The sequence below is a fragment of a genome, unplaced genomic scaffold, assembly GCF_019419815.1.
Source record: "Pyrus x bretschneideri cultivar Hongxiangsu unplaced genomic scaffold, Pyrus_bretschneideri_v1 Contig57, whole genome shotgun sequence".
In the NCBI taxonomy this organism is placed as follows: Eukaryota; Viridiplantae; Streptophyta; class Magnoliopsida; order Rosales; family Rosaceae; genus Pyrus; species Pyrus x bretschneideri.
This window is the reverse complement of record NW_025999795.1, coordinates 812,279-834,493: the sequence shown is the minus strand read 5'-3', so window position 1 is coordinate 834,493 and position 22,215 is coordinate 812,279. Positions and strand designations below refer to the sequence as shown.

Sequence of the window (22,215 nt, the reverse complement as noted above, 5' to 3'; positions counted from 1 at the left end):
ATGGAATATTCATATATTTGCATGCACCTACCTAGCTACTCTCGCACACACAACAGAATCCCTCAAAACCTTGTAACTATTATTTATGCACTGATTTATGGCCGGTGGGAAACAAAGTTGGGAAGTGTTGCACTAACACTAGGGATAGTTGGGAACATTGATGTCCTCCGGGAATCAGACTTCTGTTCCAAAATTGCCCTCAATTCGTCTTCTCCAAATCCATCAATTTGGGAGGCGGTGGGAGGGAAGTTGTTGGGGTTGGGGAAGAAGATGATGATATGGAGGAAAGGGGGAGGCGTGGAGGACCTGTGAAATGGGAGCTGATGGGAAGAGCTGGGAAAGAAAAGAGGGAAGGCGTGGTAGGGCTGTGAAAAAAAAAGGGGGAGGCGTGGGAGGGCTGTGCAGGTTGGGGAAAGAAAAGATTAAAGGGGATGAGTAGCTGGAAGGAGATCTGGAAGAAGAGATAATTGATGAATTTTATCTGGATACTGTTATTATATGGATAAATATAAAAATTTCTTTTGAACAAATATGGATAAATATGTTTATACAAATAAATTATATATATATATATATAAATTTAAGTTTATATATATATTTATCTATATAAACCTAAATTTTATTAATTAATACAAGAATCATTTATTTTAACAAGGACAGTTTAGTAATCTAGCTAGTTTTAATTCCGATTCATGTGAACTAGTAAACAAGTTATATGAAACCAATATCATTTTTACTCCGATTCCAGCTAGTTTAGTAAATAATTTTAACATGAATCTAATTATTTTGTTTCCCCTCAATTCAATTCCCTAAATCTGATTACGGATTAGTAAACGAGCTATTACTATCTACATTGGTTCCCTCACATTCATAAAAAAAAAAAAACTGATTCCACATATTTTGGCCAAGAAGGATTGTTTGGTTTTAGAATAAAAAAACAAAAAAAAAAAAAACAACAACACAACTTTTTCTTAAGTTCAAAATCCCCAGTTTCTATAAATTACAACAGTTTAGAATATCGTCTTATAAAAAAATGAAACATTTTAGTCTTACCGCATTTTTCTGGTTTTGTAGGTCCGCACCATACTTATTTACACATTCCCTATCCTATTTACAGCAACCATGGGCTGCTTATTGCTCCACATGGGAAACAAAAATGTTTACAATAACAACACAAGGTGAGCGAAACTTACCTACACCTAGTGTATGATGACTTTTTTGGGATGTGAGTAATGTCATCTAATATCGTTAGGTAACGTTTATTAAGGAGTTGTAAATGGGCATGACAAATGCCTCTCTCCTCAACCCCTATGTACGACTCTCGCCTATAAATTGCTTTAGTTGCACAGCAGAAGGTTGTATTTTTCCAAATAGCTAAGCTTCTCACTGACACTCCTCTCAAACGGAAGGATGAGCAGTCAGATAGTAGTGTTAATTTTAAGGTTGATTTTTCTTGTGGTGTTTCTTGGATGGCTTATGATGTGGATTGTGCTGCCAACAAAAACCTACGAAAATGGCTGGACACCCAACTTACAAAGCAAGCTCAAATCTACATATTTTGGAGAGCAAGGTTTTGTTAATTTCTTCCTTAATTACACTTGCTTGCTTAATCAATTTAATTAAGGTTGATATTATGCTTATAATATAACCTTGTGTTGTGTCATACTAATTTACAGGGGTTAATCTTCTGCTTTTCTCATTCCCAATGATGTTAATAGCAGCTTTGAGCTGTGTTTATCTCCATCTCGAAAAGAAATCAACTAGTTCATCATCCTCCACAAGGTTTAATACTAGCTATAATACAACTTCTATAAAAATTAACATTTTATAATTTCGTTAATATGCTCATCGATCATCGTTGGCTGGTGCAGTACTACCACTACCGGCATCATTACAAATCGATTAGCCTTTTGGAGACGTCCGCTGGTTGTGCAGGCTCCTCTGGGAATTGTCACTGCAATGGAGCTTGCTTTTGGACTCATGTTTGTTGCTCTCTTGGTCTGGTCTCTTGCCAATTACTTGTATGTCAGCTTCGGCTACCTCCATATGCATGTGCCAGCAGGCGAGAAAGTGTAAGCATATATATATATATCCTTTCTTACATGCTTTTTAAAAGAATGACGATCAATTGATTTTTTTTTTCTTGATTTTAGTCAATTAAATTCATGTTAATTAAGATTAATTTCACGACAGGTGGGAAGCGAAGTTTGGAAGTGTGTCATGGAGATTGGGTTACATTGGGAACATTTGCTGGGCACTTCTCTTCTTCCCTGTAACTCGAGGATCTTCGATTTTACCTCTCTTCGGGCTCACATCTGAGTCAAGTATTAAGTATCATATTTGGCTCGGCCATCTCTCGATGATCCTCTTTGCTGCACATGCCCTAGGGTTCGTCACCTACTGGGCCATGACTAATAAGATGGTTCTGGTAATTAAATAACTTAATCATCTTTTTTTTTCTTTTTTTTTTATATATATTTAATCAATTCATTCAGTCCTAATATTACCTCTTGTATATAGCTAATAGCTCTTAGCGTAATTTGGTTGTATTATCCATGCGATTCATGAAAATGATGTCTTGTTTTCTAGTTGTGAGATGAGAATTTTTAACGTCTTATTTCTTCTTCTTTTATATCTTAATTTCAAAAGGGAAGAAAAAGAAGTGTGTGGTTCAAACTAAACTCGATTCGATACATGTCTACAGCTTGGTGTCGTAGGCTGATTGGCAGGAATCATCATATGAAAACATATATATAAACGTAGACAAGGGGGACAGGAATTAGGGAAGATATATATCTGTTTGAATTTTTTTCATACGTGATTTCTACACCCCTTATTCAGTTCATGATGATTATATATATATATATATATATATATATATATATATATATATATATATATATATATATCCTAACCAAATGACTTCATGCATGATGATTTATTTTTTAGTTATGTATATAATTTCTTAAATTAGTAGAACTGCATATGACTTGTGTTCCCTATGAAAAAAAAATGCACTTATATATCTTGCTTCTTTCGAATATAATATTTATATATGTATAAATTCACCATATAAATTTTATGATCACAGCTATATATATATATATATATATTCAAGTAGTCAAAACTTCAAATAATCATCAGCATGATTAACTTCTCATATACTGGAAAGTGTACGTTGCAGCCACTCACTTAAGTTTGTATAGTACAACAACTACCAGTACAAGGAAATTTTTTTCGTAATGTCATAATACAATTGGTTGGAAATTTATTTTTTTATGTTTATAACTATTTGTATTATTACATTTAGTGTTGTTTAAGTACACTGAAAAATTTCTCCAATACTAGCACTCCCTATCCAACTAATTTACTACAAAATTACCTAATTATGAGGATGTGGTCAACCCTTTAATATGTGCTGGACATTAATTAATTGCAGCTTCTTGAGTGGAGCAAAATCTACGTAGCAAATGTAGCCGGGGAGATTGCAATTGTGTTTGCAATGGCCATGTGGATCACAAGCATTCCTTGCGTTAGGCGTAAAATGTTTGAACTTTTTTTCTACACACACCATCTCTACGCTCTCTACATCTTCTTCTACGTACTGCATGTTGGTGCTTCCTGCTTCTGCACAATCCTCCCCGGCATCTTCCTCTTCATCGTCGATCGATACTTGAGATTTTTACAGTCGTACCAACGAGCCGGGGTAGTCTCAGCTCGCATTTTACCATGTGATACCATTGAGCTAAACTTTGCCAAGACCCAAGGTAACTAATTCTGCTCTAGTCGTCATTAAATACGTTGCGCTCATGCACGTGTTGGAAAGTATCAACTTTGTTGCTATCCATATTCTAATGCGTGGATTAGTAATGTGGTTCACTTTACGCACCCATTAAATATGTCGCATTTAGACTTCTGATGTATTTTTATTTATTTATTCATTTACGGTAGGTTTAGAAAATATCAACTCTTATACCCCTAGCTAGGTTTAGAAAATATTAACTATATCGCTCACTCATATTATACCATATGAATTAGTTATGCATTTATCTTTAGCCACCATTAAATATGTCGCACTCGTACTTATCAGTGTCGTGTTAGGTATTGGTTTATTAATACTATATCCTAACATTTGAAAATATGAATGTCCATCCACACTTATATTATAAAACATGAATTAGTAACCTTGTTTTTATTTTATTTTTTTGTTTGTTTCAGGATTGGATTATAATCCCACTAGCATCTTGTTTATAAACGTGCCAAGCATATCCAAGTTGCAATGGCACCCATTTACAGTGACTTCAAACCCTAACATGGAGCCACACAATCTCAGTGTTGTCATCAAGAGTGAAGGAAGTTGGTCTCAAAAACTCTACAAGCAACTGTCTTCAAATGTGGATCATGTCCAAGCTTCTGTCGAGGGACCTTATGGCCCCATTTCATCTCATTTTCTAAGGCACGAGGCTCTGGTGATGTTCAGTGGAGGCAGTGGAATCACTTCTCTCATTTCCATAATCCGTGAAATTATTTTCCAAACCACCAAACCCGATTCCCATTTGCCACGTGTACGGCTCATATGTGCCTTCAAGAACACAGATGATCTGTCCATGCTACAACTCTTGCTTCCTATTTCTTCAACCCCTTTCGATTTTTCCCGTGTAGATTTGAAAATTGAAGCCTATGTCACCAGAGAGACAGAACAGCAGCCGGCATTGGCTTGGAAGCCCATCCAAACAGTGTCGTTTAAGGCCGACCCGTTGGACTCACCCATTTCTAGGGTTTTAGGTCCAAGCAGTTGGCTGTGGCTTGGTGCAACAATCTCGTCCTCATTCGTCTTGTTTCTCGTTACTTTGGGACTTATCACTCGTTTCTACATTTACCCGATTGACCACAACACTGGTGAAATTTATCACCAGTCTTTTATCTGTCTCTGGTACATGTTTTTGGCCTGTTCTTGTATTTTGCTGGTATCTAGTGTAACTGTTCTTTGGTGCAAGAGACAACTAAATGCCCTGGAAGGGAAGCAAATCCAAAATGGGGAAGCGCCAACTCATGAAATAGAACTTGAAGGCCTTCCATATCATCCTGAAACCCTAATTTCTCAAGCCACACAGGTGCATTATGGAACAAGGCCTGATCTCAAGAGTACGTTAATTAATTATCTCTCTAGTATTAACGACCATTGTCACGTTTCTTTCTTGTAGTAACACATTTTTGGATAAGTGATTAATTACTGTTTCTGCTTGCAACCCAGAAATTCTGTTGGCGTCCGAGGGATCTGATATTGGAGTGTTGGTGTGTGGGCCAAGGAAGATGAGACATGATGTTGCCAAAATCTGTTCGTCTCGTTCGGCAGATAATTTGCACTTCGAGTCCATTAGCTTCAATTGGTGATGCATGCCCGAGCTACCGTAGTGTAATATAATTCAGCTTGTATTATAACGCTCAAATAATTGTTCGTTCAAGAGATTTGCTTTCAGCACCTCTCATGTCTTTAAAGATGTGTAAATGTAAAATGTTTATGGATTTGTATTTTTTTTTTTTGTTTTGGTGGGTGGAAATAAATTAGTACTAGATTTATCATAATATGGAATCTACATATGCTCTAATTGTACAATTAATGTTAATTACTATGTAGCCATCAGCCATGGCACTTGATCATTTGCAGAAAAACAATGAGGTATATAATAATGGAGTATTCATATATTTACATGCACCTACCTAGCTACTCACTCACATATCAGAGAACCCCTCAAACCTTGTAACTGTTATATTTGGCCTGTGGGAATCAAAGTTGGGAAGTGTCGCATTAACACTAGGGATAGTTGGGAGCATTTGTCTAGCCTTTCTCTTTTTCCCTGTGAGCAGAGGATCTTCCATTGTGCGGATCATTGGCCTCGCATCAGAGGCAAGCTTCAAGTACCATATCTGTCTAGGGCATCTTGCCATGATGCTCTTTACGGCGCACAGTTTATGTTTCTATTGGGGGAGCACAAACCAAATCTCAGAGGTAATTAAATTTCCGAAGCTTCAAAACACTATTTAGAAATGAGCCATTCTCACTATGAAGCAATTGCTGGTGTAGATGTTGAATGGAACAAGGAAGGCGTTTTGCAAGATCTTTGAACTCTTCTTATACACACATCATCTCTACATTGTCTTCCTTGTCTTCATCGTGTTTCACGTGGGTTTCTCCTACGCTTGCATAATGCTGCCGGGCTTTTACCTCTTCCTGATTGATAGGTTCTTGCGTTTCTTGCAATGTCAGCATAGAATTCGCGTGGTTTCAGCCCGTGTGAGGCTGTTGAGTTGAACTTCTCCAAGAGTCCAGGTGAGAAAACAAAGATGATCAATCCCAGGCGCCAAATGAGCTCTAAATAAATACTACATCGAGCTTTCCCACAGAACTCAATTATTCTCCAACAATCATGGTGTTTGTAAATGTGCCCGGCATTTCAAAGCTGCAATAGCATCCTTTTAGTGTTACTTCTAGTACCAAATTTGATCCCAACAAGCTGAGTGTTGTGATCAAAAGAGAAGGAAATTGGTCTGAGAAATTGTATCAGGAATTGTCATCCTCTCTGCCCGCCACCCGCCTAGAGGTCTCAGTCGAAGGACCGTTGGGACCCGCCTCAAGCAACATGCTAAAGTGCTCACATTGTAAACCATTTCCCCAATATTTAGTATGCCAAATGTGTGTGCTAACTTTACTAACATGGTGAAAATGACATGCCAGTGCAGGCACGACATGATAGTTGCATAAACCCAATTGACCACGACTCCAAACATGATATTTTCCGACTCAGCTAGATCTGCCTTGAACATGCTATTTTTATGCCTTTTCTATGGCATCTGCAACAGTAGTTTTCTTATGGAACAAGAAACATAGCCTCAAGGAGATGGGGCAGATTCAACTCCTGGACACACCAACTCCGACGACTGCTTCTCCAAGTGGGCGGTTTTCCGTTGCTGAGCAAGAACTCGAAAGCCTTCCTCACCGTAGAAAGATTAGGGATTTAACATTTGATTATTTTTGTAGGGATACGATTTGAGCGTGAAGGTTCAAGTATTGGGGTTCTTGTTAGTGGCCCAAGAAATATGAGGCAAGAAGTGGCTGCAATCTGTTCATCTGGCCTGGCCTACAACCAACATTACCATTCCATGAGCTTTCACGAGGTAAACCTCAAATCCAAGAAAAGGAAAATGTTGTGATGGGTGATTGAGGACTTGACCTACCCGCGTATGTCATTGCATCCAAACATTAATTTGAGATACCCCTACAGCAATATAAGTGACACTAATTTGAAATACCGTCACAGTAATATTAATGCATGTATATGAAAATTAATTGGTTCGAAAAAGGCAAAGGAAAATTATTATTGAAGAGAAAGTAAAGAGAGAAAAGCAAACAGCAATAGGAAACGAGAGAAGCCTTGAAACAAAAAAGCTTGAGATTCTTCACTAGTCATTTAAAAATGCCTAAAAGAAAAATAAAGGAAAATAAATTCAAGGTGAAGGAAAGTAACATTAGGCCCTAACCTAAAAAGAATTTTGTCTAGGCGCAATCAGAACGGTAAGAGTAGCTTCCACAAGCAGCGCCAGCTGCCGCCGGGAAGAGCACGAATATTTCGACTTAACTATCACCGGACAAAAAAAAAATCGGAAGAACTCTATCCGCCAGAGAGTAACACGTCGATTTGATGAAATACCGGCAAGGGTGATGGAAGATTTCTCCTCGCGAATGACGCATGTTTCGGGTTAAATGAGTTGAGCTGCACCAGAAGCCGGAGTTCTAATACTGAGTCAGCATTGGAACCTTAATTTACTCTCCTCTTCGCTGCTACTCCTACGTAAGCTTCTCGAGGCCGCCTCTCGGCTGCCCTATTGTCAGATTCATCGTAGTTCTGCGTGTTGTGAGATGCAAAACGATCTTCTTCATCATAACGGTACTGACGCACACCACCATCTGAATCAAAACGCCTCACACGATGAACGATCTCATATCTTCCATCAGGTTTCCTTCTATCATCATCACTACCTTCGTATCTACACTCCCTACCACCACTGGACAACTCAGAGTATCTTGCAGGACGCATCACGGGCTCAGAGTAACCATCTGGATTCAATCTCCGAGATGTACGCTCTGAGTCAAACCTCTGTCCTGGCTGGAACCGTCTTCCAGCAAATCTCCCGCCCCTGATATTATGATCTACACTTCTATGTGAATCATCAAACCATCTGGAATTCTGTTGTGGGGAAAACCGACGCTTTGGTGGGGACACGAACCCTACATCATACTTGCCTCCGAAATTTTGCCTTTGGAAAGGCACCCTCAGCTCCATATTAGAATCAAACCTATAATCAGGAGACCTGCTACCACGATGTCTTGAAATATCATTCCGTTCTCTCGGTAAACCCCATCCAAGAGGAGAGCGACTTCTGCATCGAGACTGGGGCTTCTGATAGGGTCTACTATAATATATAGGTCCTCTGCCAGGGGGTGAAGTGCTTTGTTCTCTCCTGGGCATTCGTCGTGGCACATTATAAGAGCATTCGTTGGGATCATCGGGCATGGGCCTGTGGTACTCCTCCCTGATGCCTCTGTTAACCCCTTGTGGATATCGTCTAAACCTTCGTCTATCAGGACTTGTATCTCTCATAGGTATCATTCCCCTATGCATATTGTGTGCATTATTCCTTTCAGATGGTGATGATCTTCTAAACACGGGATGATACGAACGATTTGATGAAAAAGTTATAGCTTGCCTGCGAACACGGTTGTGAACTCCTGCTGCTTCTGAAAATGTGTCGTCTGATTCCATCTCATAACCATGGTTCTCAACAACAATTCTTGGTCTAGAGCGTCCAGAACCAAAGGAACCACGATAAGTGGGTGATTCGCGGCCCTTGGAATCCCAATAACTCCCTGAAGATTTAACCACATCTCCGAAACTTTTACCCTGCATACGTGAATCAGACTTTTCCCTTCCCATGGATTGATTGGAACCAGCTTCCTCGGAGCGAAAAGAATCAAAGTTGCCCAACCTGAAGCAAACGAATAATTAGTAACCAAGATAGAAAAACCAAAGTTGCATTCAAGAGAATAAAAAATCAATAGTGTTTACCTCCTCCTTCTTGCACATTCAGTACCCATCTTATTTGAGGAGTCAGATGCCATTGATCCAACCACGTTGGCAGGAGAATGTTTAGCATCATGACAATCGAAGCTATTAACAGCATGTCTCCTTACTGTGCACCCCTCAATTGCTTCCGCAGTTCTGTTTGAAGAAGCTTCAGAATCACCAGGCAATTGATCAGATCCAGAAGTTTTCGTCTTCGAGCCAATGGAACATTGTCTCAAAGCATGTTCGTTTTTCTCACACGTATTATCAGATCCTGGACTCAATCCTCTCACAAGCTTCATGTTACTGTTAATTTTCCTCGACTCCCCAAATAATTCAGTTTCTCTGCATTCAAGTCCCATTCCAACTTTCCCTGATACAGAGTCATCATCAGCTTCACTGTCACATGTATCAGAACCGTAGTCAACACATTCAACTTCTACGTCATCAATTTCATTCTCCTCCCAATATGGTACATATGACTCCCTCAGCTCCCCATCTTCATACTGAGAGTCGTAACCAGCTGCAGGTTCCACAGTGTTTCCCTCACCAACCATGTGATCATTATCATCTTGACGAGTATTCAAGTCATAATCATCACTGGAAGGATCGTTAGTGGCTCTACCCAAGCTACGTGAGGTACCTTCACCATAGTGGCATTGCTCAAGAAAGGACCCAGCAGCAGCTGCTGGATTCATCATGGGATCCCCCGAAGGTTTATGCACTACTTCCGCAGAACCATCATTTGGCAGAGAATCAACAGTATGAGTGTCAGAGGCTGCTTCTACTGGCTCCTTTGCAATTACAGTCACCAGAGATTGGCCTTCTCCAACAGATGCACCTGATGCAGCTTCTACTGGCTCCTTTGCAATTACAGCCACCAGAGATCGGCCTTCTCCAACAGATGCAGATTTATCATTAGAATCATGTTTGGAATGGTGAGTAGCCACATCCTCTGTTTTAGCTACAGGCTTGACATCAAGTTTGGAATGGTGAACAGCCACATCCTCTGTTTTAGCCACAGGCTTGACATCAAGTTTGGAATGGTGAATAGCCACATCTTCTGCTTTAGCCACAGGCTTGACATCAAGGAGAACGGGTGAGAGTGAGTGACAGCTTTCTCCACCCTTCGTCTCTTCCGGAGATTCTGGATCATCATGGGCGCTAGATGTTGCACCAGAGCACTTGCCATCTTCATCCAGAACAGTGCTTTCAATCTCACAAGGTGCCCCCTCTGGCACACAAGCTAAAGCAGGGTTTTCAACCTTAACACTCTCCGAACAGACAGTTTCACCCAGTAGTTCACCAGAAGCAGTATCTCCTGTCATATGCTTAACAGGAAAGCTGGAAATCAGTGTTTTGTCGGTCTCCTCAGACACAGGGCATGTGGCTGCTATGTCACAAGGAGAACAATCAATGCATGCATCCACACTGACATCCTCAGAGGAAGCTTTTGCACCGCTACCAGAATCTTTTGAAGATCCCAAAGCATTATCAGTAGAAACACATTTACCATAACTCAACTCAAACTCAGGGCAAGGAGAAGGATCAATGCATGCATCCACACTGGCATCCTGAGGGGAAGCTTTTGCACCGCTACCAGAATCTTTTGAAGATCCCAAAGCATTATCAGTAGAAACACATTTACCATAACTCAACTCAAATTCAGGGCACGCTTTCAATCCCTGTTCCTCATTGTCAGACATGGGCTTCTTCACTGTGCTTGCAATGTCATTCTTTGCATCTTCCTCCTTTGGTATCTCATTACCTTCTGAAGCCTGGAAATTTGCACCCTGCTTATTATCCATGGAGATATCATCTGCAGCAGTTGTTTGAGGATCAGCAATCACCATATCAGAAGGTTCCTCCCAAGCATCCATACCAACATTTAGGTCCCAGTGGAACCTAACATCTTTTGAGGAACTGGATCTTGCTCCTGCTTCGTCGTGTGCTTTGGTGGTATTAATCCCCTCAGCCTCGAAAGAGGAGCTCCCTACTTTATCTTCTCGTCGTACATCTTTAGGGAGTGAATGTACCGTTTCCAATGACGCACTACTTTCTTCCAAGATTGCAGAGACTGATGCATCTCTTGCTTCTGAAAATTCTGAAGCAGTTCTCATGACTGTTGAAGAAGTTGACGCAATGGTGGTTTGCTCCAAGGGCCTTGCAGAAGTTGATGCATCTTTTGCATCCCGAGATGAATCTTCACCCACTTGATTCTTTACAACATGATTGATATCATCATTTATGCTGTTGTTGCAGGCAGCAGCTGCCAATATCTCAATACCAGAGAAGTCATCCACGTCACCAGGCTTTTGATTTGTCATCGCATTCAAATTCTCAATAACACCGCTACCGGCTATATTATGGCTGACCCTAGTCAGGGTAGACGTATCACTCCTTGTGGGATGCTTTTTGCCAACTGATTTTGCACAAGACTTATGACCTGAAGAATGACGGCCATCCAATAGTGGTTTGTTGTCTTCAAGGTGTGGAGGGGGTGATGGAGACCGGACCATAAGTCTCCGTTTCTTAATTGGTACATGCTCAATTTTGTCACCCAATCGTCTTCCACATACAGCCACACCCTGCAAAACAGACAATTATATCAGCAACATGAAGACTTCTCAGATAAGCACTCTTAATAGAAAGATTGGTACAAACAAAAGTAAAAATCATGAAGTATTAATCAGATATGCACTCTTATTAGAAAGAATGGGACATACAAATAACAAAGGAAAAATCACAAAGTATTAACCTTCTCTGATTCAGAAACTGTTGCTTCTGATGCACTTCTAGCACTTTTCTCTGCTAGCTCTGCACCCAATTTTTGGTTTTTGTCAACAGGTTTCCTTGACCGCCTTGATGAACTCCGATAACCCTTTGAAACCTTCCAGTTCAAGTCAGGACTAATAGATTTTGTAAGTTCCACACGTACTGTATTCATCATGCTTTGACAGAGAGATGTACTCCCATCAACTGTTTGTCTGCCACCACAAGTTCTGCAAGATGCAGTCCTTACTTTCTTTCCACTTTGCACCAAAGAGGTGGGTATACCCCCAGTGCAAGCACAGAAATTAGTCTGCAAACCAGAAAAGGACATAAATATAAGTGCCAAAAAGCTTCGCCATACATGGTAAGAAGTTGCAGGATGTAATAACTGAGATGTTTCAATAAATTACCGTGCCAATCAAAATCAAATATTAGCTTAGATTATGAGAATATAAATACAAACTAAACTGTAGAAACTATAAAGTAAAAACCATCAGAAATCTTAGATTCTTACAATGATTTGGTTTCTGATGAGGACTCTGTAAGATTTTTTCTTAGAACCCTCCAAAGGAAATACGTTTTTGAAGAGTTTTCTGCCTAACAAGCCTGAAATCAGCAAAGACGAAGATCAGCATGGAAAATAGACCATAAACAAAAAACAACGATAATCATTGAAACAAAAGCAGATAAACAAATCAAGTCTCAAAATCTATAACAATGTTATTGAGCCAAAAGCTGATAACTAGACTGCCAACACAACCTCCAGAGGCCATTACCTTGAGGCAGATCGTGTTAACTAGTTTTGGAGGACTGCAAAAACTCCGTTGGTTCAGAATGTCGAATTGAACATTAGCAAGTCGCTAATACTCGAAATCAGGCTTCTTTTTGTAACCATAAAGTACTAGGACAACAAAAATATGTCTTCTAACATCAATCATTCAAACTAGTAGACTGAGTTTAATGTGCCCAAAAAAGAGATTCAGCACAAAAGTTTTTTTTCCTAACAAGAAATTCAAATTGTCTTGCTCATTATCACCAGCAACAAGAGCAGGCAGTCTCTGGGCCTCGAAAGAACTAAGATTTACGACAGACCCACAAAACTTTTGCACAGTAGAAACAAAGTTCTTCCATATCCTGTGAAGGTTTCTTCGATCGATACCGATGGGCACAGAAAAGATGAATCAGTAATGGAATGGTGAAGTTCTAAGGACGGGGATTCTGCTACAGAGCAGATCACCCATAACCCATCACAGATCCAGCCATATAAAACTAAAAGCTATACTTTTGTTCAGATTCCCTATCAACAATTTTATCAACCACAGCAAAAGCATGGCTCCCGGGGAAAAGCCCAACTAGTTTATTCCTCTACTGCTGACGGCGAAAACTTTCAATCCAAATACCAAGATTTGGCAGCCACAGTCGATCGAAATCGACATCAGAAGACTCAGAGATCTCGGCCCTATGCCTCTACCTATGGTTATACAATCCTAAGAGCCCATCAGGACCAAGCTCCATGACATCCAGTCCAGTCCAGCAGGACAACTTAGAGAAAAATCTGCAGTCCTTCAAGATCTGTAAGCGGACTAGTTCCTTATCAAAGACAGTGACTACAGAGCCCAATAAATCGGCGATTTTCACAAATCCAGAGCCGATCAGAAGCCTCCTCATCGTTTCGCTTCGCAGTCCTTGAAGATGATGATTGATGATTGATGATTGATTGATGATAAAGATAAAATTTAACCATAAAAAATGGCGAAACGCAAATTATCAAAAGCTTTTAGGGTTTTCAATACCTGATTCCTTCAAACTCTCAACAAATCCGCCGCCGCCTCCGCCGCCGCGGTGGTCTCAAAACGAATCCAATCGACCAACAACGAAGAGATTCCGTCACTTCACAACATCCAAATCCTTCATAACCTCGCCGAAGGAAAGCGATTCAAAAAACGGTTTTCGAATCCGATTTCTTCTTCTTCTAGATTTCAATCAGAGAAGACCAGTTTCAGTCCCGATCTTGATCGTTAAATACGGGCCGCCGATTATCGGTCCCTCGGAGAACAGTCGCTGCACCTCGCCGCCGCCGATTAATTCCCCTTTTTTTTTTTTTTATCAATCTTCGCCCTACTTCTTCTTTCTTGTTTGGATGGGAGAACACAGATGGGAGAGCACTCTCACACCACGTATTTATGGTGGTTCTTATGCCGAGCCTGCCCTCCGTCTTACCTTTTGTTTCCCAAAATACCCTTGAATTTCTTGAAATTTCAAAAGAAAATGGGAATAAAGAAAAATCAAAATCGAAACACAAATCCCGAAGTCAATAGTCAAATAATGGGGCCAATTTCTCTAGGAATCGAAGGCAATTTTGACTTTTGGATATTTGTGAATTTTGATTTATGAGCAGGGATCCGAATTCTCTCATCTCTCATTTTTTTCTGCTCTTTAGTTTTTTTTTTGTTTAAACACTTGTACGTCAACATTTTTATAAAAAAAAAAAAAAAATTCATCGGATTCTTTTTGTCATATTCGTTCATTGTATATTATGCGGTCATAAATTATTATAAATTTTTTAATTTAAAATTAAATATAAATGGTACCTGATAAAAACTTGTCGTACAATGTACGATGAACAGATGTGACACAAAGAGGATCCTCTCTCCAATTTCATTAGGAATGAAAGGCAATTTTGACTTTTGGATATTTGTGAATTTTGATTTTTGAGTAGGGATCCGAATTATCTTGTCTCTCATTTTTTTTTCTTCTATTTTTTAGTATTTTTTATTTGAACACCCGCAATTAAAGTATGTTAACTTTTTTATAGAAAGAAAAAAATAAAAAGTAAAGTGAAAGAAAAACGATACTTTAATGAGCACAGGACCACCCATAATTTATATTAATTTTTCATCTTGGAAAAAATAAAGTTTGTTTTTACTTTTGACCAAAGAATATTTGGCTTTTTATACGTAAAAACGAGCAATTCTTTCTTAATGCTGTATCACATATTTAAAATGTGTACAAATCTTTTTGTGTAAGGAGCCGATGAATGTCATTTTCTACAATGATTTTCGTACTTCTTCTCTTATTTGATGACTCTCACCAACAAGTTAGGAATCTTAATCCCGTTTTAAGAATTAATCGATGGCATATTTGTTAAAAAATTAGGAAAATCATATAGCACAAATATTGCAATTTTTTAACTTAATTGACGTGACAATCGAGATGTTTGAATTAAAATTAAACTAATAAGACCTATTCCCTATATGTAATCCCAACATCATTTAAGATATAAGAAAGTTTGTCACATCATTTTAGTTATTGTATCATGAAATTGTCTTACAAAAAAGGTTAGGTATAAGTGACCTTTTATATTATTATTTCTTTTATAAATTGGAGTAAAAATTGAAGCATCGGTTGAAGGGTTTGAAATTTATAAGTATTCCAAGTAATACTAAACAAATACGATACTCAACTATCACGGAATGACTCAATAGTTGGGAACAAATTTTAGGCTTAAATTTTATACGGCACATTCTGATTCGATTACTATGAATAACATAATAGTGGTAATAAAATGTTGAAATGCTTCTATAAATCTTCTCGATCCCAAAAGGACAAACTACAATGGTAAAACCACAAGTTGATCTTTGAAAAAACGAAAAAACACCATACGCAATACATAATGAATATCGTACGTGGTTTTAGAAAACAAACCTAGTGAGAATCTCATTTAATTAAAATCTGAGGAAATGTGCAAATTCCACAATCCCTTTACAAATGGAAGGATTTCATTGGCTAGTGAAATCCATCTAAATCTCTCCATGTTTTCCACTCCAAATCCCACAATAAAATGTATAATTTGGTAAAAAGAATTAGAATAGAGAAAATAAAAATTAGAAAGAGGAAGGAAATTTCCTAAACATCTCCTACGCATTTTCTAACTTTTATTCCACGGAAAGAACCCCAACAACCGCAAGCACAAGCCCAGTGGGCCCCACTCGCCCCGAAAAGTCTACAAATTATTCTCCTTCCACTATCGTCCAAAGGAAACAGCCAACTGGCATCTTCCAACCGCGGCCCCCACTCAATAAGAGAAATTGTGTCACACTGTTATATGATATTACGATCAAGGACGGGACCAATGAAGGCTCACTGGGGCCATATGCCTCCACTCAAATGATTCATTTGTTAAGTTATAGACTACAATTATATAATACACACGCATTATTTTTTAAGAAAATATATGTACCTAGTATCTAACATACTTTTATACTGCGTATACTCCAAATCAAATATTATATGAGCAAAAGTACTCTTGTTCTATCATTCAAACTAAAAAATCTCACTCTTGCATAATTATGTATTAATATTTTTCTTATCATTTTGCTACTTTCCACTACTACACTAAAATTTTTGTAACATTGGAATTGTGAATTTGTGATACATTATCATTTGAAATTATACCTATTTTCATATTGGTTCTAAGCCATACTATAATAAGATTTTCTTAATTGATTTTCACGTTGCCCACATTAAAAGAAATTTCTAGCTCTGTTTCTGATTACGATACTTGAATCTATCAACTTCATCATTCGAAGAGTTCCTTTTTTTCTTCTATTCTTTGAACAAACGATAGTATGGGGAGGGATGTGCTTAGTCTCACAATATACTAGCAATAATGTGATTCAAATTCGTCGTTAGTAAGAATCGAACATACGATCTCTCACTTGCAAGTGAAAAGAAATATCACTAGACCGTAGTACTAAATGACCCATCCGAAGAGTCCTTTGTTTTAAACACTCATCACGTGATTGTTTGGCCAAGGCTCATCGGATGGCACCAAAAGACAATGGTATGATCGGAATGCATGATGGCCCTAAGTAAGATGTTCTTATGACTGTTCACAAGAGTAAGTTACACTCTACAACTTTACCATATCGTCCGATCATATAACAATATCACATGACGATTTCGCTATCTCGCTACGAATTCTTCCACCAAGACGGACTCCACAATCAACAAACCAAACTCCACAATATGCAACCCCATTGGTGAAGCGTCACATCGTTTCCACCAAGACGGACTCCACGGTCAACAAACCAAACTCCACAATATGCAACCCCATTGGTGAAGCATCAAATCGCTTTCGGCGTAAGCAACTAGTCCTCCTAAAGATTTGACTTTTGCTGCTGAGCCCCTGAAATTTGGTGCTTTAAAAGTTTGTGCCCATATTTGTATTTGTATTCCACTTTGTGACAAAAAATAAAACGGAATCGGGCAACCTGCTTTGAAAGAACATCTGCAAGTACTTTAAGAAAGGGTGCTGCTATCCCTTTTCACTTTTTACTTATTCTCTGATTGTTTTCAGTCCGATTTACTCGACGGTCGGAAATTAAGAGGGTTGTATGAAATGTAAAAACGAGTGTGTAGATTTTGGTCAATTTACTCAACTGTAACCCTTCCTCGGCAGGGTTACCAGTCATCAAGCATCTTTTAATCCCTTGCGTGCGGCAGCTCAAAAGGAAAGCATCTGATGGTTGCCCCGGTTTTTTCTTTTGCTTTTAACTCTTCTTCGTTGTTGTGCGAATCATTTGCAGCTTTCAAAGTACACATACCTAGCCGACCAAGGATCTCTCGCCCATTTGCCCTGGGAGATTGCAACTTTGAGTTCATATGAATTCACATTCACAATATTGCTGCAAATAAACATTCTTACTGTCAATGCCTCTACTAATTTTCCGATAAACAAACAGATATCTAACCGAGAGCATAGGCAAGGCCCTGTTTAACCCGGCTTTCTTACTAGTTCTTGTAATGAAGGTAACTACAGAGATGTTTAATAAAACTCCGAGGAGGAGACGAGGAATAAACGCCAAAGCAAGAAAACATCGACGTCTACATATTTTTGTACAATGCATAAAGATTTCCAACTTCAGAGCTTCACCTGTATCGGTGCAATTTACTGACAGCCCATGAAGCTTGCCACACGTGTTGCCTCTGTCTACTTTCATTAGTAAACTGCTTGCATAGATTTTGGTCAATTTATGTTCCACTGCCTCAGAAAGAACAGTATAAATGAGGCTTTGATTTGTTGAAGCATCTGGAAGTACCTGTGTTTCGAAGGCACAAGAAAATTTCTGCCCAAGATTATGGCTGGTTCCGGCCTGTAGGCTGTAATGCCTTCCGGTCATTCATCATATCCTTTTCGTATAGGTCCTAACAGCACCAGCAAATGTTTCGATTATGTGATGTCCCTCCTGCCATAGAAACCCAAGAGTCCTCACGAAAGGTTTCGTTCGCAACTCCCATCCCGTGACATTTGCGCTGAAGAAGATTAGACTACACTTCATCGAGACCAAAGCTTATACAAAAAATTCCTCCAAAGAAAATTGAAGTACTTCAAATAACGTGACAAAGCAAGTGCGGTACCTGGTTTACCATAAGGGGAAGATCATGGTAACTATGAATCCACAGGGTGAACATGTGACCATGGTTTCACTCGTGGCTCAAACCTGCCGGAGCCTCAAGAAGTGCAACAATCAAAGCTTACACCTTAGATCATATGTACTCAATAACATATACAATCAAATACAAATAATGCGAGAATACAACAACAGTTACTGATGGAAATACATACGACACGTTTCTCTTTGAGCTCCTTCCTTCTCCTATGGTCACAAGTGCTAATTCCAACATGGCTAGCTTCTTTCTCTGTAAACGAGTAAAGGTATAAACTGCAGCATTCCAAATTTATCAAAAAAACTCAGAATTTAAACTTTTAAGGTCCAAGTCCAAGGTGGGATGCGAGAGGATACACTATTGAATTTGTAGTTAGGGTCCAAGTCCAAGGTGTTTGTGTTTAAGGCCGATTGCGCCTTGTTTCTAACTCATCCAACCGAAGCCCCTTAGAAAACTTGGCAGCTTCTGTTTGACAAAATGTTGAAGTCCAATATAAATATGGATCTAGTTCCCATCCAAACAATAAAATAGTTTTAGTCCTATGGCACTGTTCTCAATTTTATGCATAGTTTTCCATTAGATCTAAGTATTCAAAGTTTTTTCTTAGAGTTTATTTTCACGTCTACCTCCATCCCTTTTAGAGCAGCTCCAACGTATGAAGGGTCCATCAGGGCAACTTCCTATTGAATTCCCTCTAATAAACAACAACTTTGCCTTTAATAAACAGTAATTGCTTTTTGCATATCTACCCCTAACTGAATAGCCATGGTAATAGATAATAAAATATTAGTATTTTTTATTTTAGAAAATAATACAAAATAATTTTATTTATAATTTCGGATAAAATTTTTAATTCTTCTCGTTGCGCCATATATCATTATCCGAAAAAATAATTTTTGGTGATAGATTTCGATAAGATTTTTATCAAATGTCGTCGTGCCAAGTGTCCTTACTTTTTCAGAATCGTTGATGATAGATTTCCGATAAGATTTTAAACCAATCAAATTGCACCACGTGTCGCAATCTGTTTACAATCTTTAAGAATAGATTTCAATCAATTTTTTAACGAATGACGGCATGCCACGTGACGTTATCTACAACCTAATCATTTCTTTTTCCTCCATATAACCACTATCCATCCAAAGAAATTACACACCAAAATCAAAATCTCTATCATTATTCATAGTTTTTACTTCATTCTTACAATGTCTTCTTCAAGGATGTTGTGGAAAATCGATGAGTAAGAGAAAGAATTGTTTAAGTAAGGGGAAGAAATGTTCAATTTCTAGTTGGGCAAAAATGAGATGGAAGAGGAAGAGGATGATGAGTGTAGAAGGAGAGATGATGAAGCAAGAAGCCAAAAAGCCTCACATTTCCGTCGAGTCATCCAAGTTGTGGCTCAAATCTTCAAACTCAACTGTTCTGCAAACATTGATAGAAGCAAGCAACAACAAGGTATGGATGGGCTGGAGCAAGGAGCTAGGGGCCCCTCTCACTTAGACCCCCCTCAGTCCAATCACCCGCATGAGCCGGAACAAGGAGGTAGAGCAATTAGATAAAAAAAATCAGCCCGTCCACCGGGCTATCACATACAGTGGACTTGCTCTTAGCCCTTGAGCCTTTTATCTCGTTATCCCACCTTCCTCTACCCCTTGTGTGAGAAAAAAGGTTGATGTCCAATAATTGCCTGAAAAGTATGTTTTGTGGAAAAGAATTTATATTTATAATATGTTTGCCAAACAAAAAAGATATTTTGACTTCAAAGGGAGCTGCTGCTGCTGCTGGGCGCCTTTTTGCAGTGAGATAGCAGTGAATAGGGTCTTAATTCAACCTCACTTTTGGGTGACACAACAAGTGAGCGATAATTCAACCCATCAAATCCAACACTCCTCATATCATTATTACCCTTTTTTTGTGGGCAGGCACATAACCTAATTTCTCTTTTTTATTTTCTTCACTTCCTCATTTTAAAAAAAAAATTTAACGAAAAATTTCTAATATTATTTATTTTAACAAAAAATTATATTTTTATACTAAAATGTTAACTATGATATTATTCAATTTATCCTTTATTTTATCATTATCGTTAAAATTCAAAGTTTTCAAACGCTTTTCATTAATTTTCTTCATTTAAAATGTTAAGTCAATGCTTTCCTCCCCACACCTATATTTATTTCTTTATGAATGCTATTAATTTTCTTCTTCTTTTTTTTCTACTTTTACCCATACAATACAATACCAGAGGCATTTTCATTTTACTTTCTCATGTTCCATTCTTATCTTGCAGTGTTGTATATTATTTGAATTGTTTTATTTCTCGGCTAAATTTGAAATCTTTAGGCAATCCAACTGTCATCAAACAAATTAACAAGCTATGTTGATTACTTGAATGTTGAAATTTTAACAATGTTAATCAAACGGTTAAACGATTTGTGAGAATATGAAGATAGAAGAATCTCACATCGGTGAAAGGAGAAATCTTACAATGGCTTATAAGAGGTTGAGTTATTTTCCAAATTGTCAATTGGTTTTATGATAGAACTTCAACTTTTTTATAATATCAGAGGAGGTTGTCCCCTATGAGAAGCCCAACGGGCACATGTACTTCACTTCACTTGGTTTGTGTTGTCCCCGTGTTAGGCCATCTCCAACCAAAGGGTTCAGAGGGCCAGAGGGTCGAAAATCTTCTCCAACTGAGGGCTAGGCCAGAGGGCTGTGGAATCTGAGAGGGTCCCACGGAATCGAAGAGGGCTAGAGGGCCAAAAAATTCAGTTTTCCTGTCGGTTATAACCGACAGGAATCCTTAAGAAAAAAATTCAAATGCAACAACTAGCTGACGTCAGCTAGCCGTTGCATTTGATTTTTTTTTTTATAGTTTTATTATTATTTTTATTTACAAATTTTTTTTATAGTTTTATTATTATTTTTTAATTCTATTTTTTTTCCTATAACTTTTATTTTACAAAATTTGTTTCTTTTTTTTTTTAAATTCCATTTTTTCCTATAACTTCTATTTCACAAAATTGCTTTATTTTATTTTAAATTCTATTTTTATCCTATAACTTCTATTTCACAAAATTTGTTTCATATTTTTTTTAAATTATATTTTTTTTTCCTATAATGGCTACCAACTTCTATGTTAGCTACTAATGGCTAGCTGACATTACTTAGCCGTTGGATTTGAATTTAAGTTGTAGTTTTTAAATAATAAATTATGTTTGGCCCTATGGTCCTTTCGCCCTCGGTTGGATACGATTTTTTGTGGTAGGGCTAAAACGAGCCCTCTGTCCCTCAGTTGGAGACGGAGGCAAATATGACCATGTACTGTTCATTTAAATATTAATATCTTGGAGAATCTTAGAGGGCCAGAGGGCTAAAACGAGCCATCTGGGCCAGCCCTCAATTAGAGATGGCCTTAGGTCCCGTGTTAGGCTTGAAATGGCGTCACATGTGAGATGGTGGTGTGTGAGGATGTGAATATAAAAGAGTCTCACATCGGTGAAATGAGAAAAATATTCGAGTGAGGAAGTTGCCGACATTCCGAAATTAATTAGGTTAAAATGAGTAATTATCTGTAGCAGCATCAGCATCATCTAGCAAGCAGCCAGCAAATCATGCACTCTCCGTATTTTGCTTGAATGCTTTTATGATTGCTTGCCAAATACATATATGACATCGCCAAGCTTATCAATTCGTCGTCCTTACTATAAATGTGTATTTAATTATCAACATCCCATAATTATAATATTAGCTTACGATAAATGATTGCCAACAACTAAAAAACAAGTGTGTATAGTGAGCACCTAGTGTGAAAAAGACACTTGTTTTGGAGAATTTTTCTCATGCGATGCTAACATGGTTCGACATAATA

At 38.3% G+C, this 22,215-nt stretch overlaps 2 protein-coding genes and 1 pseudogene across 2 annotated transcripts; 2 read left to right on the top strand and 1 right to left on the bottom strand.

Annotated features, from left to right (window-relative positions):
• Positions 1-1,255: 1,255 nt before the first annotated feature.
• LOC103964313 (ferric reduction oxidase 4-like) lies at positions 1,256-5,728 on the top strand. The gene is made up of 7 exons (XM_009377236.3): positions 1,256-1,570; positions 1,677-1,782; positions 1,872-2,072; positions 2,194-2,428; positions 3,440-3,767; positions 4,219-5,145; positions 5,255-5,728. The coding sequence occupies exons 1-7, from the start codon at positions 1,411-1,413 to the stop codon at positions 5,392-5,394; spliced, it is 2,097 nt and encodes a 698-aa protein (XP_009375511.2). The 5' UTR covers positions 1,256-1,410; the 3' UTR covers positions 5,395-5,728.
• Positions 5,648-6,381, top strand: LOC103964388 (annotated as a pseudogene).
• Positions 6,382-8,122: 1,741 nt separating this feature from the next.
• Positions 8,123-14,053, bottom strand: LOC103966126. Its single transcript, XM_048571019.1, has 6 exons — positions 13,688-14,053; positions 12,409-12,500; positions 11,881-12,204; positions 9,126-11,710; positions 8,303-9,045; positions 8,123-8,196 (listed from the first exon to the last, which is right to left on the bottom strand). The coding sequence occupies exons 3-6, from the start codon at positions 12,070-12,072 to the stop codon at positions 8,123-8,125; spliced, it is 3,594 nt and encodes a 1,197-aa protein (XP_048426976.1). The 5' UTR covers positions 12,073-12,204; positions 12,409-12,500; positions 13,688-14,053.
• Positions 14,054-22,215: the final 8,162 nt, after the last annotated feature.